Raw genomic sequence first — 16297 nt, forward strand, 5'->3', positions numbered from 1 at the left:
TTTCTCAGATTCGGCTTAGTAGTTTCTTTAGCAGATTGAGTTTCGGGACATACTCGAGAGGTAGCGGTTCATTCCAGACGTGCCCTTGAGTTATCTTTACTTTCAGTTTTGTTCTATTCGAGAACTATACTCTGAGACTTGTATATTTTTATTCGAATTCTGTATTTAGAGGTTTGTACTTGTGACAACCAAATTCTGGGTAGTGTTGAGTCTTAATTAAAGTCTTCCGCTTATTTATTATCTTTTATTCTCGTATTTGTACTTCTCTATCGTTGTGGTTGGGTTAGGCTGACGTGTCCGGTGGGAAATGGACACGTGCCATCACATCCGGATTTGGGGTGTGACAGATTACCTAAACACTATAAATCATAGATGATCTGTATCGAATCAAACAACATGATCATTTAAATTAACACAATGAAAATAACTAAAATATATATATACAAAGAAATTGTAACAACAACAAGAAGGTATGATCACATAAACACAATAAACCATAAATGATCCGAATTGAATCAAACAATATCACTTAAATTAAGAGGATGAAAATAACTAAAATATATATACAAAGAAACCGTAACAACAATAACAACAAGGTACGATTACCTAAACACTATAAATCATAGATGATCTATATCGAATCAAATAACATCACTTAAATTAAGACGATGAAAATAACTAAAATATATATACAAAGAAATTGTAATAACAACAACAAGAACAAGGTATGATCACATAAACACAATAAATCATAAATTATCCGTATCGGATCAAACAACATTACTTAAATTGAGACAATGAAAATAGCTAAAATATATATACAAAATAACCGTAACAACAACAACAATAAAATATAATTATCTAAACACAATCAGTCATAAATTATTCATATCGAATCAACACATCACTTAAATTAAGACAATAAAAATAACTAATATAATACAAACATGTGGAATATAATTGGTGTGCACTTGCAGTCTAAATTGACTTATTTTTATTGTTATCCTAAATAAAAACGCCAAATATGCCAACTCAATCCTAGTGTACCACTAGATTAATTATAATCTATTTATTTGTTAGTTTTATTTCATCAAAACTATGGTACGTGAGAAAAATAGGGGCGGATTCAACATGTTACGAAAACTTAATTGCTAGTGTCCTATCTATTTTATCTTTTTCTCGGGTTGTTTGATAGAGTATATTAAAAATAATAATATATATAATATTAATTGGCTCTTGATGTATTCCTTTTCTTTATTTCTTAATTTTTTTTTTCTTATTAAGTGTTTGATCTTTATATTAAGGCTTAACTAAATTTAAATCGATATCGAAATTTTTTTATGTTGAGAGTAAAACTGTTGCTCAAGAAGGCCACCACAATCCTTATTGGTTTATTTCTTTTAAACAAAATTGTTTACTACTCAGTGTTAAATAAGGGGGGCGTTCGGTTCTTCGGTTCGATTTTTCAATTTTTGGTTTTAGAAAAATGTGCACCATATACCAGCAAAACTAATTCGATTCGGTTTAGTTCAGCGTTTTTAAATCAATTTTTCGGTGCGAAAGAAAAATAAAACTAGGACAAAATCAAAGTATAAGATACTTAATTAGAATTTAAAACTATGTTAAGAAATTATGTGTCTCGCTAGGAACACTTATTATGCTAACTATAAGACTATATTTTTCTTTTTCAAGAACATTGTATCTCCAACTATTTTTCAAAAAAAACAAGGATGAAGATGAGTTTCTTTACAAAATATACATCCATAAAAATATGTTTGGGTTCCTCTTGGGAATTAATATTAGAAGTTAACTATTGAATTGTACATTTGTTGCTACTTAATTTTGAATTTTTAAAATAAAAGTACGATTCTTCGGTGCACCAAAATTCTGAGATCCTTACATCGAACCGAAAAACCGAACTTTTGAAAAAATAACACCAATATCGAACAGATAAACCAAAGAACCGAATTAGTTTGGTTCGATTCGATTTTTTGATTCTCTGATATTTATGTCCACCACTAATATTAAATACTCATATTAGAGTCCAATCAAATTTAAACTCGTACTAAAAAATTCTATATTAAGAGTAAACACTTGTAACAAAAGACTCCGTCACAATTCTTGTTGGTCTATTTCATCTCTCAAGTCTTTTCAACACGTGTGAATGTTTTAAGGACCATTTTTTCTATAACAAATATTATTTTTTTAATCTTTTCACAATCATCTAATTTCATGTTACTATTGTCATTTAACTTGGAATGGATTAATTACAAAGATATAATATGTAACTTGTTCCCATGGATACAGAAAATACGTGTTCTTTTAGAACAATGAATTAATACAATGTAATATTTTCTTCATTTTAATTTGTTTATTTTTTTTAGTTTATTTTAAAAAGTATGATGTCTCTTTTTTTGGTAATTTTCAAATTCTAATTTTCATGTTTAAGACCAATAAAATAAAAAATATTTTACCATATTCTACATATTTTTAATTTTAAATCGTAGAATTATATATATCAGCAAATGTTTATCCTTCTTCAATCAGTAAAATATTAATTTTCTATTTTATTACAAAAAAAGATTTATTGTTATTTAAATGAGAATTAGTGATGTATTACAATATTTTTGTTAGGAAAAAGATGTGTTTTAAGAGAAAAGAAATAATACATTTATTTAGAAAAAAAAACATTTTAACCCAAAAGTAACAACAAGAACATGATTTTGGATCAGATTATTAATTTAAAACATTTATCTTCAAGTTTACATAATTTAAAAATATTTTTTTTTATCCCTTTCTGTTTGAAGGATCAAGTCCAATCAGATCCTTGTCATTCACACATGATATCAATATGATATGATCCTTCAAGAATACAAATTAATAATTTATGAAATTATCTAAATGTTGAATACCAGCAAATCATAATTTTACTGGTATTGTCTTGCCTAATTTGTGGGACCTCAATTAACTAAAAACTAAAATGCAACTAGTGTTTTTTCTCTTCATATATAAACTAAGTTATCAAGGTGCTCAAAATCCACACACACTTTTGATTTGTATACACAAATTCAAAAAAAATAAAAATATGAGTGATCAATCATATGAACCATTGTTATTAAATCGAAAAAATACATCGAAAACGCTCGATGAGACGATAGAAAGGTGCATTGGTGAATTTGGATGGGCACAATTGTTACAATCTGTCCTCGTATCTCTATCGTGGGTTTTCGATGCACAACAAACATTTATTAGTGTCTTTACAGACACACATGCCGTTAATGAATGGTCGTTACAGAAGCAAGGTGTGAGTTCAGTTCTCAGTGGATTACCAGCGTCTTCGTTTTTCATAGGTTGTCTTATTGGAGGTTTAGTATTATCCACTTTAGCTGACACAAAACTTGGACGAAAAAACATGTTGGTTTTTTCATGTCTTGTCATGTCAGTTGCCGGAATCATTACATCAATTTCAACAAATATTTGGATTTACTCATTTTTGAGGTTTTTGAGTGGATTTGGAAGGGCTACTATTGGGACTTGTGCACTTGTTTTGTCAACAGAGTTAGTAGGAAATCAATGGCGTGGACAAATTGGTATAATTGGTTTTGTTTGTTTTACTATTGGTTTTCTATCATTGCCAATTATTGCTTTTTTGAATAAAGAGTCTTCATGGAGAGTGTTGTATTTGTGGACATGTCTTCCAACAATTTTGTACTCAATTTTGGTACATTTTTTGGTTTGTGAATCACCAAGATGGCTTTATGTAAGAGGAAACAAAGAGGAATTTGTGTCAACTTTGAAAAGTATTACAACAAGGAGTAGCTTGACATTGAGCTTCTTTGGCTCCTTTTTTGAATTTGAAGATCAAGAATATGATAATGTAAGTTATTACTCCCTAGATCCGTTTCAATTTGTTTGTTTTACTTTCCTTTTTAAGTCCTTTTAAAAAAGAATGACTCATACTCTTTATGTCCAATATTCTATCTTAATTACTATTACCAAATGTTTATCGAAACACACATCATGAACTATCGGTTGTTTCCCTTTTCCTAATACCTGGAATATCACCATCGTACTGATAGTTGAAGTGTGTTTCGATAAATAATTGGTGATAGTTCAAGAATGAAACTTGAAAAACTAAGATACTTGAGGTGTATTTTTTATCCTTCGCTCTTTTCATAAAACTTTGTGGAGGCGTCAAACTAATTAATATAAACAAATTGAAATAAATGAAGGGAGTACTTCTTCATTAATGTGTCAAACCCCTCTCTATTTTATTTTTTGTGCTTAAACTATAATTTGAGCAAGTTAAATATATCGTCATTGTATGAAACTTTTACATGTTGTAGCTAGTAACTTATCTTATTTTCTAATACAGAACTTGAACGAGTCATCAACAATCAATCTCTACTCAGCTATCAAGATGTTGATCGAAAAAAATTGGGCTTTCAGACGACTTATATCGGTTATGTTGGTTGGTTTTGGTATAGGAATGGTATATTATGGGATGCCATTAGGTGTTGGAAATTTACCTTTTAATCTATACCTAAGTGTTACACTTAATGCACTATCAGAATTACCAGCATCAATAGTAACATTTTTCTTAATTGGAAAATTAACTAGGAAAAAATCACTATTAGTATTTGCTATGTTAAGTGGAATATGTAGCATAGGTTGTGTAATAGTACAAAATGATGATTTTAAAGTGTTACAAATGGGGTTTGAACTTTTTTCATTTTTTAGTGCATGTACTTGTTTTAATGTTTTGTTAATTTACACTGTGGAATTGTTTCCAACATGTGTTAGAAATTCAGCAGTGTCAATGGTGAGACAAGCATTGGTTCTTGGTGGTGCAATTAGTCCAATGTTGGTAGCTTTTGGGAGGAAAAATAGATGGTTTTCTTATGGAGTTTTTGGGATTTGTATAGCAATTTGTGGATTGTTTGTGTTGTGTTTGCCAGAAACTAAAGGAAGGACATTGAGTGATACTATGGATGAAGAGGAGTACAAGGAAAGTGTATTTGTTTGCTAATCAAAAGTATGGCATTTTTTTCAATAAAATTTTGAGTCGAGGGTCTACCAGATTCATTACTCTTTCTATCCCACAAAGGTCTGTGTACATCTCATTCACCCCAGACGGAATCATATTGAGTTTGTTCTTGTTAATTGTTGACAATTTTTCAATAAAATTTTGAATTGAGGGTCTATCAAATTCAGTCTTTCTGTCCCACAAAGGTAGAGGTTAAGTCTGTGTACATCTCACTCACTCCAAACTCCACCTGTGGAATCACACTAAGTTTGTTCTTGTTGTTGACAATTTTTCAAAGAAATTTTGAGTTGAAGATTCAATCTATCTATCCCACAAAAGTAGAGGTTAAGTGTGCATACACCTCACTCACTCTAGACTCCACTTGTGGAATCACAAGTTTGTCCTTGTTGTTGACAATTTTTCAATAAAATTTTGAGTCGAAGGTCTATCAGATTCAGTCTCTCTATCGCACAAAGGTAGAGGTTAAGTCTGCATACACCTCGCTCAATTTCAGACTCCACTTGATGAAATAACATTGAGTTTGTTCTTGTTGTTGACAATTTTTTTGCATGATAAAGTATAATTACACTAAAGACGCAAAAGTAGAAACTAAAAATTGAAAAACAGTTAAGGTAAATCAAAAACCCAAATCAGAAATCAAATTGATTTTATTATTTTGTAACAAAGTGAATTAAACTGTAATAACTGATTGAGTTGGGGTCTACTTTTGAAGTATATGAGGTATGTGGAGAAAGCCAAAAATGAGAAATTTCTACAGACAAATGCATCAAACTTACCTTTATATAGGATAAAATATTTGGATGAGCTCTAGATGTTTCTGATCAATTTTCTCATATAAAAGTGATTGATGCATCAGTGATCCTATATATGATTGCCATTTCCCTTCTTCTTCTTCTTCTTTTTTTCTTATCTCCTCAATTATTTTTTACTTTCGTCATCTCAAGAAATGGTTTAAAATTTGAATTAATGAAAATAATCATTATAGATCTTTTGTATATTATTTTCAGATTTCTTATAGGTAAAAATAATATAAAATAAAAAATGCAATGCAAAACCCCTATACAATCCCTATAGAGAAGTACAAATATCACATGAAAAATCGGTTCTCTAAAAAAATAGGTTATTATAATGAAATGTTGTTATAATCAATGATTGTTATAACGAGGTTTAGATGTATATATGTATAAACTTCTCATAAATTCTTTGTGTGTTTACTTTTTTTTATCATTGACTTTCCTAAGCAAAAGCAATAATTTTCACTCACAAAACTTCAAAAAAATCCATTTTTATTAAATACATGTTCAAACACTATTTGGTCAACTTTCAATTATTATCTTCAAGTTTAAAAACATATTATTATCATAATATTTTAATCATGTATGGTTATGAAACTTTAGTCAGGAAATATTTGTACTATATCGTTTGATAGAGTGTATAAAAATAATGTTAAATAAAATATATTAGTAATGCATGTATTAGTTATACTTGCATTAATTATGCATACCCATTATACATAAATTATTTTTATGCATTGTTTAATTTGATGCATTAAAAATAAAATGCATTGCATTAAAAAAATTATTTGCAAAGATACCCTTCACTATTATGGTGGAAAAGATATAAAAAAGTATTGAGGGGCAATTGAGTCTTTAATTGAGTTAATGCATGCATTAAAACCATTGCATTGCTAATACCTAGAAATCCATGGTTACACACCTTAATACACAATAGAGTGTATAACTAATTTGCATTAGTTATACATAGGTTGGAAAAGAGTACCAAACAAGGTATTAATAATACACAATGCTAATGCATGCATTATTTTTTTTAATACACTCTACCAAACGACCCTAGCTATTCTAAGGTATTAAAAAACAATATATAAGATAAAAACAAAAATGTACTATGTATTAGCTGTTACCTTTAATGGTTTATCTGATTACATATTGAGTTGGCTATTGGTTCTTCCATCGGGAATTTAGTGTGGGTGTCTCTCACAACGATTTAGATCGTGACATTTATTTGGTGTCTGATTTCATTTTGAAATCTCGACTAATTTAAATTTGTGTTGCGTAATGCCTATTTGAGAAGAAAACATTTTTTAAATTATTAGCTTAGTACATAGCATAGTGTTAAAGATGACACAATATTCTTTGTGGTCATTATAATAATTTGTTGTACCTGTTTAGGCTAGATTTTTTGTAGATAGTTTTCGTTGGATATTTGTTGGATATAATAATTTGTTGTACCTATTTTAATAATTTTATTCAATAATTCTCACCTAATTCATTCGATTTCTAACATTCTGATCGTGTTGACTTCTTGTGATAGAAGAATTAAGTAGAAGTCATGATTAGAACAAATATGCCATATTCTATATATGTGTGGCATTATCGTATTCAAACATTATAATCTTAATTAAAACAATATAATACAATACTATACACAATTCAATACGATTATTATAAAACGATACGCAGCAGCCATTTTCTTTCGTGCTTGAATATATAGGAATATTAAAAAGATGGACTTTTATTCAACCAACACACATAACGATTACATAATTTAGAAAATCATGACAACCACAAAAGTATTTAATTAGTAGCTTAGTACATAACATAGTATCATTTATGACAACACAATATACTAGTTTCTTATTAAGCTTTTGGTAGAGCAATATTATTATTGTCATTAATACAATAATTCTCATTGCAACTTGTCATGCAACTTCCAAACTTGTCATGATCTGCAAAATTAACGAGTAATTAGGACTAAGGAGCATGTATGTCTGAAATATATTCGATTTTAGATCGATCATCACTAATCACTTCGTCTATACATAAAATAAAAACATCATTATAACATACCGTATTTGTTGATGAGAAATTTGTAACAATGACCAAGAGAACATCCAACATTACAAACGCGAGTTTGAATTTCTACCTTATTAACTGATTCACCCGTAACACCAAAGAGAGCACACCCAGCCTGGCAGGTAAGGCTAAGAAAGCACCCTCGATCAGTAAAACACTTTCCAAACACAATGCATAGTCTCCAACGGTACTCTCACCATTATTCTCATTTGTAAACAAAAGCATTGCAAGAAACAAAACAAATACAACTTTTAATGCCATAATATTAATTATATTATATGATTATTATAGAGAGGTAACTTTATAAAGAGTATTGTAGAGGAATGCTCATTCCCCTCTCAACAGAAATAATATCGTAATCATGCATGTTCAGTACTATAAGATTCCTCTGCTGGCATAATCATGAGCATACTAAAGATAATAATAACTGATGCGGAAGCATAATCATAAATAAAATGAAAACGATGGGGAATATCCATATACTATAACTGAGGTAAATGATAACTGATGAGTTTAATACAAAGAAGATATTAACTCAATACTAAGTTGAATCTATCTATGTCTGAAAATAACCACTAACTGACTAGAAATGCTGGGACAGGCCCCAGCTAAGTCTAGCAAAACTGAAACTAAAGTACTAAAAATAATATTGAAAAGAGACTCATGACTATTGTCCTCGGAGAATGAAGACTCACTACTGATTCTGCTGAACTGGAGATTGGGAATCGATCCAAGCGTGATCTGGATCCTAAGAACCTGAACCAACATCACAAGAAGATGTAGCGCACGTATACGTTAGTACTTGAAAGGTACTGAGCATGCAGGATAAAGTACAATTGAAATAACATATAACTGAACAAAGCAAATAAGTAATGATATAATCTGAATAGGATATAGATACTGAATGCTGAGATAACTGAATGCAATGACCAAATTTATAACATGCTGAAACTGAATACTGATTGTACTGTAAATGAGGTCAATGCAATAGAATCTGAGTGAACTGTGGGAGCTACTAATAACTGACAATAAAACCACATGAGCCAAATGTGGAGTCCGATGTATACGCCACATCGAGAGGACCCAATATACCTGGCCAAAGGTGTAGAGGCATGACTGGTGTGATCACTAACTGATATTGCCCACAGAGGGGACTTACACTTACGTGGCTCGTAGTTCTGGGACTATATGGGTACGCTGAACCCTAGTCCAACTTGGTATTATGCTATTCCCAATAGATTAAGTGGTTAACACATTATGACTGAGTTTCTGTATATAATGGATAGCTCAAAACTGAACATGCAATCTGAGAATGCAACAATTAATCTGATAATGATGCATTCATAAAATGAGGCATGTATAACTGAATAACTGAAATATCTGACCTAGCATGTGTAATTCAAGAACTAAAGAAATACATAGCTAGGGTTTTGAAATTCATGCAATAAACTGAGTATAAACATGATAATCTGATTTGGAACATTTAAATAACTAATTCATGATGATCTGTTGAAATTCTAGAAACCCTAGGTCTGTTCATAATCATGGAATCAAGAAACTGACTGAATTCTAGGGACCTAATGGGCGAAAGGAAACCCACTAGTGAAATCCCACATACCTGGTGACAAATTTCACGGAGAAATCCTTTAATTTCTAGGCTGGAACTGAAGAAAACTTGTTGCATTCTTGAACTAGGGTTCTTGACCTTTTTCTCCTCTCCTGCTTCTAATTTTCTAAGTTTTGATTAATGATTTGACTTAGATAAGTTCTAGTTATGTTTCTAGGCTTAAATTGACTAAAACCTCAAAATTTAGGGTCTAAATGACATAGCTTAGGGGTCCAATGAAATAGGAAAAGGACCAAAACAACCCTAACTTAATTCTGGCGAAGCCCATCCACGGAAGGAACGACGGTCCGTCGTTTGGGTCAGTCGGTCAAGTCTGTCCGGCAGGTCTTCACTAAAACGAGCATAACTTTTTACTCGGAGGTTGGATTTTAGCAAACTTAGTGGCGTTGGAAAGAGGATTCAATTATCTATCATATCAGAGTCATGAGACACATAATTCATTTTGTGCTAAGAGTTATGACCATTTGAATTTGACCCAATCAATAATTTTCCTCTAACTGGCTATTGACCCTCATCTACGGTTAGAGCTACAGACTGTGCATTGAACGACGGTCCGTGCTGGTCCACCGTAGTTCGTGTCAGAGGTTGGGTAAAGGAATCTTGATCCACAGACACAGACCATAGACCGTGGTCTGACCTATGGTCCGTGGATGGCAACCGTAGGTTGCACCTGCAACTTCTCAAAATCTGCATTTTGGTTTATTTAGGATACGAGGTGTTACAATAGTTAGGGGCGGCTCAACGTTATTCGGGGCCTAAAGTAAAATTTCAATTCGAGGCCTAAAATATAAACAAACTTCATATATTTATTTATTCAAAAAATATTTTTCTTACACTATTTAGATAAAAATTATTAGTATTTATTATTATTTTTTCAGTTATTAGTTTTAGGAAAGATTTTATCAACTCAACATTGAAAAATATCCTTTCAGTGAGGCAATTATTATTATATGAATTGTTAACACAATTCAATAAGTAATAAGTTGACAAATATTAAATAAAGATAAGAGTTAGAACCATAGAATTTGACTCAAAAAGTTGATGACTTGGTATATCCCACTTTAATATGCTTGTAGTAATGCTTGAAACTAAAATTTAATTTAAAAAGAAATGATAAAGAATTTGTAATTCACTTCGTTCAACACTTTTCACTATTAATTGTTAGTTTTAACAAAGTATAAAAAATGCTAAAGTGGGTAAAATAATTGTAACATCCGGCAATGTGAAATAATTGAAGAGGCTTAGAATTGGAAATTTTCATTTTTGGAAAGGATTTAAAAATCTGGAAATTTTTTGGCTAAGTATGGAAAAGGTCAGTTTTTGGCCAACTTTGATCAGTCGTAACTTCTAGCTCATGATGATTTAGAAGTATTTCCAGTTATGGTTGCATAGCCCTCGGAACGATCTTTCCAACGCCGCCGAGTTTGCTCAATTCCGAGTTTGTATGAGCGAGTTAGGGCCTTTGAAAGTTGGGCAGTTGACAAGGAAATCCGTCCGGGAATCATTAAGGGCATTTTGGTCTTTTCCCTAGCCTTTTATTTTGGTTTTATAAATGTGTTAGGCTGATCATTTTGATCAGTTTTACCATTTTAAAAAGAAGTGAGAGTGAGGGTTTTGAGAGAAGAAGAAGAAAAGAAGAAGAGAAGAAGAGAAGAAGAGGAGATCAAGCAAGGAGATCATCGTGGATTTTCGTCGGGGGTGATCCCTATCAAGGTATGTGAGCTTTTAGTGGTGGGTGATCCTTTCCCCCACACACCTAGCCCCTTTTATCCATTAAGAAAAGTTTGGTTATATTGTTAAAGTTGTTTGTTGTTGTTGTTGGAATTATTGTGGGTTGTGGAACATGATTGGATTGTGTTTTTGAGTGGTATTCTATTGAATGTTGAGGGATATTATGTTTCTAAGTGATTGGGGCTGGAACCCTTGAGGTTAGAGGATTTAGAGTTGGAGACGTGAAGGAGTAAGTCGGGCAGCTTGCGAGGAGCACGTCCGCGTCGCGGACTTGTTCCCTCTGTGAACAAAATCTTCTCCGCGTCGCGGACAGGACGCGGACTCCACTGTTTTCAGAATTTATGTTCGAAGATTTTCTTTAGTTTGGCTGTCCCAAATCATTCCTAAACACCATGGGTCCTTCCAAATACCAATCAAGTCCTTGAATCCATAATTAAATTCAAGAAAGTTAGGATCAAGTCAAGTGAAGTTAGAAGTCAAGTGGAGTTAGGACCAAGCTTAGAAGTTAAGCAAGTCAAAGCAAGTCTTTAAAGCTTTTCAAGAGTCGTTATGGAACGTCTTAACGTCGTTTCAAGTTTCAAGTTGAGTTAAGAGTTTCAAGTCAAGTCAAAAGTAAAGAGTTTAAGTAAAGTAAGGAGTAAAGAGTCGAGTCCATTTCTCCAAAGTTATTAGGGAACTATGTACTTCCCAAAGAAGTTCTAAATGTTTTTTTTCATTTAAGTAAGAAAGGAGCCACGTTTTCCAAAAGAGCCTTTGGGCTAAGTTTTGAGTAATTATCTCAATCAAAGAAAGAAGTTATTTTAAAAAGCATGAGCCTCCTTGCATTCCGGAGGACTCAATTATTTTGTGTACTTAGTTTTGTTCTATTAGGATGTTGCGGGGTCTGTCCCCACATCCATCTCAGTATATTAGAGGCTTCAATAGACAGTCAGACAGTCAGTCAGTCAGTTAGTTTTGAGTCTCTCATCCATGTATATGTATATATGTGTAAATATTCTATTTTGAGACTCGAGTTGCCCTTTGGGCCATACTTTTATTAGTTAAGTTGTTTATGTCTTTGCATGACGTTGAGTTATTCTGTTGAGTTAGGTTTCCGCTGAGTTAAGAAAGCCAGGCCAAGGGTTCGCCTGGGGCCAGCAATGGTCTCCAGGTGCCGGTCCCGCCCAGGGTGTAGGCTCGGGGCGTGACAATAATATAGTTTTTAAAATATACTTTTTATAATAAATAATCATTATTTTCTACATTTGAACCCATAATTTATTCTTGATAAAAAATTGGGGCCCCCAAAAGGTAAAAGTCTTATTTTCCAAAGCATAAAGCCGGCGCTGATTATAGTGAAATGTTGTTATAATATGACGACCTATTAAGTAATAGTTTTTGTTTTCAAAAGGTGAATGTCACTTTTTAGAGTATATATGTTACAAAATAAGATTAAAGGATTATCTTAGTTTTTCACGTGTATTAATTTATAAATTATCTTAAATATGTATGACTGACTCTGTTTGAGCTTAAATTTTGTAGGTTTATTAGTGACAAACTGTTAAATCATATTCAATATTTTTGAAAGGAGGATGTTGGGGTTTTGGGGTTTATGTTAAAGAAACAAGAATTTAGGATTATTTTAGTATTTTCCCGTGTATTCGTACATGAATTTTCTGAAATATGTGTGAGCGACTCAATTTGAGCTTAAATGAGACTATTTGTTTTCAAAAAGTAAATGTCATTTATTTTGTGTTTGTGTGTCATAAAACTAGAATTCACGATTATCTTGATTTCTTATATGTATTATTCCATATGTGTGACCGCCTCTATTTAAACTCTAATTTTGTGGGTCCATTATAGTGACTATCTATTAAATGATACTCATTGTTTTCAAAATGCAAACATCGCTTTTTTGGAGTTTATGTGTCACAAAATAGAAATTTAGAAAATCTCATTTTTTTTCATATGTACTAGCTTATTAATTTTTCAGAATATGTGTGATCGACTTTGTTTGAGCTCAAATTTTATGGGTGAATTTGTGAAGATATATTAAATGATAATTATTATTTTTGAAAGGTGAATTTCGCCTTTTAATTTGGAGTTTATTTGTCATGAAATAGGAATTTAGAATCATCTCAATTTTTGTGTATTTTGTCTATGAATTTTCCAAGTATGTGTGACTGAATCTGATTGAGCTTAATTTTTATGCGTTCATTTGTAACGACCTATTAAATCATTCTTGTTGTTTTTTATAGGCGATTTTATTTTTTTTGTAGTTTATGTCTCTTGAAAAAGGAATTCAGAATTATCTTGATTTTTCATGTGTATTAATCCATAAGTTTTTCAGAAAATGTATATATGATTGACTATGTTTGAGCTTCACTTTTGTTGGTCCGCATTGGATCATATATGAAATGTTACTCATTGTTTCTGTAAAGAATACGACAATTTATTTGGAGTTTATGAATCACGAAATAGAAATTCATGAAAATTTCAATTTTTAGTTTGTAATTTCCATGAATTTTTGGAACTGTGTGACCAACTAAATTTGAGCTCACAATTTAGTAGTCCATTGAGGAAAACCTGTTAAATGGTACTCCCTTTGTCCCTAATTACTTGTCCACTTTTCCTTTTATAGTTGTCCCTAATTACTTGTCCATTTTGACAAATCAAGAAAGGATAATTTTTTTTACCTATTATACCCTCAATTAAATGACTAATTACTTTGAAAAATGTAGAACTTTTCATCCACTTCATAATTAATAGGGGTAAAATGGTAAACTCACTATGTCATTAATTATTTTCTTAATAGATGTGCAAATTCAAAAGTGGACAAGTAATTACGGATAGAGGAAGTATTTATTATCTCGAAAAGGCAAATGTCACGTTTTTTTGAAATTTATATGTCAAAATTCAAGATTTTTTTCACTTTTTGTGCATATATATCAATGAATATTTTGAAATGTGTGTGACCGAATCTGTTTAAGCTTAAATACGGTGAGTTAATCGGTGATGACCTATTAAATGGCTTTTTAGGAGTTTATGTGTTACAAAAACATGAATTCATGATTATCTCAGTATTTTGTGGTATTATTCCACGAATTTTTCAGAAATATATGTGACAGAGTCTATTTGAGCTTAAATTTTGTAAGTGCATTGATGACAACCTGTTAAATGATACTCATTGTTTTTGAAAGGCTGATGTCGCTATTTTTGGAGCTTATGTGAAACAAAAAAAGAAATTCAAAAAAATCTCAATTTTATCTATAATTAGTTCATGAATTTTTAGGAATATGTGTGATCGACTCTATTCGAGATCAACTCTTGTGGATCCATCGGTGACAACCTATTAAATAATATCTCTTATTTTCAAAAGGTGAACGTCTCTTTTATAGGAATTTTTGTGTCACAAAATATGTATTCAAGATTATCTCATTTTTTCTTGTGTAATGTCCATGAATTTTACTATTATGTTTGATCGATTCTGTTTGAGCTTAATTTTTTTGAGGTACATTGGTGGCGGCCTATTTAATGATACTCTTTATTTTTTAAAGGCGGACACCACTTTTTTTTTGTGCTTATGTATTACGAAATAAGAATTCAAGAAAATCCTTTTTTATGTGTGTATTAATCTATTAATTTTTTAAATATGTATGACCGACTCAGATTGACCTCAAATTTTGTGATTTTATTGGTGACGACCTATATAATGCTACTCACATTTTCGAAAGGCGGACGTCACTAATTTTTTGAAATTTATGTGTCACGAAATAAAAATTCACAATTATCTTATTTTTTTATGTGTATTAATCTATAATTTTTTAAAAATATGTGTGACTAACTAATCTGTTTAGGGTTAATTTTTTATGGATCCATTAGTAACGTCATATTAAATGGTACTTATAATTTTCAAAATGCGAATGTCGCTTCTTAGTATGTCACAAAAATGAATCGAGGATTATCTCAATCTTTCATTTGTTTTAGCTCAACTTTATTTGAGCTAAAATTACTAATTATTAAATGATATTTGATGAATTGATTTATCTATTGGGGGTTGAGATATGTGACCTAAGATGACTTCGCTATTATAATAGAACAAACTTTGTAACTATTTTAATATATAATAAAAAGAAAAAAAAATTAGGAAGTTTGATTACTATTTTTTATATTAATAACTGTGATATGTGATTCTTTGATTGGTTTGCTTTAACTAGACCTTTAAAAATAGAACACAAAGAGGAAAAGTGTAACATCCGGCAATATGAAATAATTGAAGAGGCTTAGAATTGGAAATTTTCATTTTTGGAAAGAATTTAAAGTTTTGGAAATTTTGGCTAAGTATGGAAAATGTGAAATTTTGGCCAACTTTGAACAGCCATAAATTCTAGCTCAGGATGAGTTAGGTGGAATTCCAGTTATGGTTGCAAAGTTCGTGGAACGACCTTTCCAACGCCACCGAGTTTGCTCGATTCCGAGTTCGTATGAGGGAGTTATGACCTTTGAAAGTTGGGCAGTTGACAAGGAAATCCGTCCGGGAATCATTAAGGGCATTTTAGTCTTTTCCCTAGCCAATTCTTTTGAGCTCATATTGTTGTATTAGGATGATCTTTGGATCATTTTTGTCCCATTTTTTTTTGAAGAGAAAGAGTTAGGGTTCTTGAGATTGAAGAAGAGAAGAAGGAGAAGAAGAAGAAGAGAAGAAAGAGGAGATTTGTCAAGACCATTGTGGATTTTCGTCGGGGGTGATCCCTGTCAAGGTATGTGAGTTTTTCGTGTGGGTTGATCCTTTCCCTCACACACACCAAGTTTATTCTATGCTTTGAGAAAAGATTGGGAATTGTTGTTGAAGTGTCGAAGTTGTTAGTTGTTGTTGATATTGTTGTTGAGGTTGTTGAAGTTATTGTTCGTTGTGAGGCTTGATTGGGTTGTGCATTAAGTTGAAACCTATTGTATGTTGAGGGGATTATGATTCTAAGAGCTATGACCCTTTTAAAGGTTGATCCACCATCGATTTGCAGAAATTTCTGGGCTGTCGAT

General features: G+C 31.4%; 1 protein-coding gene across 1 annotated transcript; it reads left to right on the top strand.

The window, feature by feature from the left end:
* The first annotated feature begins 3085 nt into the window (after positions 1 to 3085).
* On the top strand, positions 3086 to 5029 carry LOC125817455 (organic cation/carnitine transporter 3-like). The gene is made up of 2 exons (XM_049496991.1): positions 3086 to 3877; positions 4376 to 5029. The coding sequence occupies exons 1-2, from the start codon at positions 3086 to 3088 to the stop codon at positions 5027 to 5029; spliced, it is 1446 nt and encodes a 481-aa protein (XP_049352948.1).
* The last annotated feature ends 11268 nt before the right edge of the window (positions 5030 to 16297 follow it).

This window comes from Solanum verrucosum, unplaced genomic scaffold (assembly GCF_900185275.1).
Source record: "Solanum verrucosum unplaced genomic scaffold, falcon-dt-bn FXZP01000280.1, whole genome shotgun sequence".
Taxonomy (NCBI): domain Eukaryota; kingdom Viridiplantae; phylum Streptophyta; class Magnoliopsida; order Solanales; family Solanaceae; genus Solanum; species Solanum verrucosum.

Excerpts from the sequence above, each read along its gene's own strand:
- LOC125817455 (XM_049496991.1), top strand. The coding sequence starts at position 3,086 with ATGAGTGATCAATCATATGAACCATTGTTATTAAATCGAAAAAATACA. Across the intron at positions 3,878-4,375 it reads AAGATCAAGAATATGATAAT|AACTTGAACGAGTCATCAAC; the intron begins GTAAGTTATTAC and ends TTTCTAATACAG.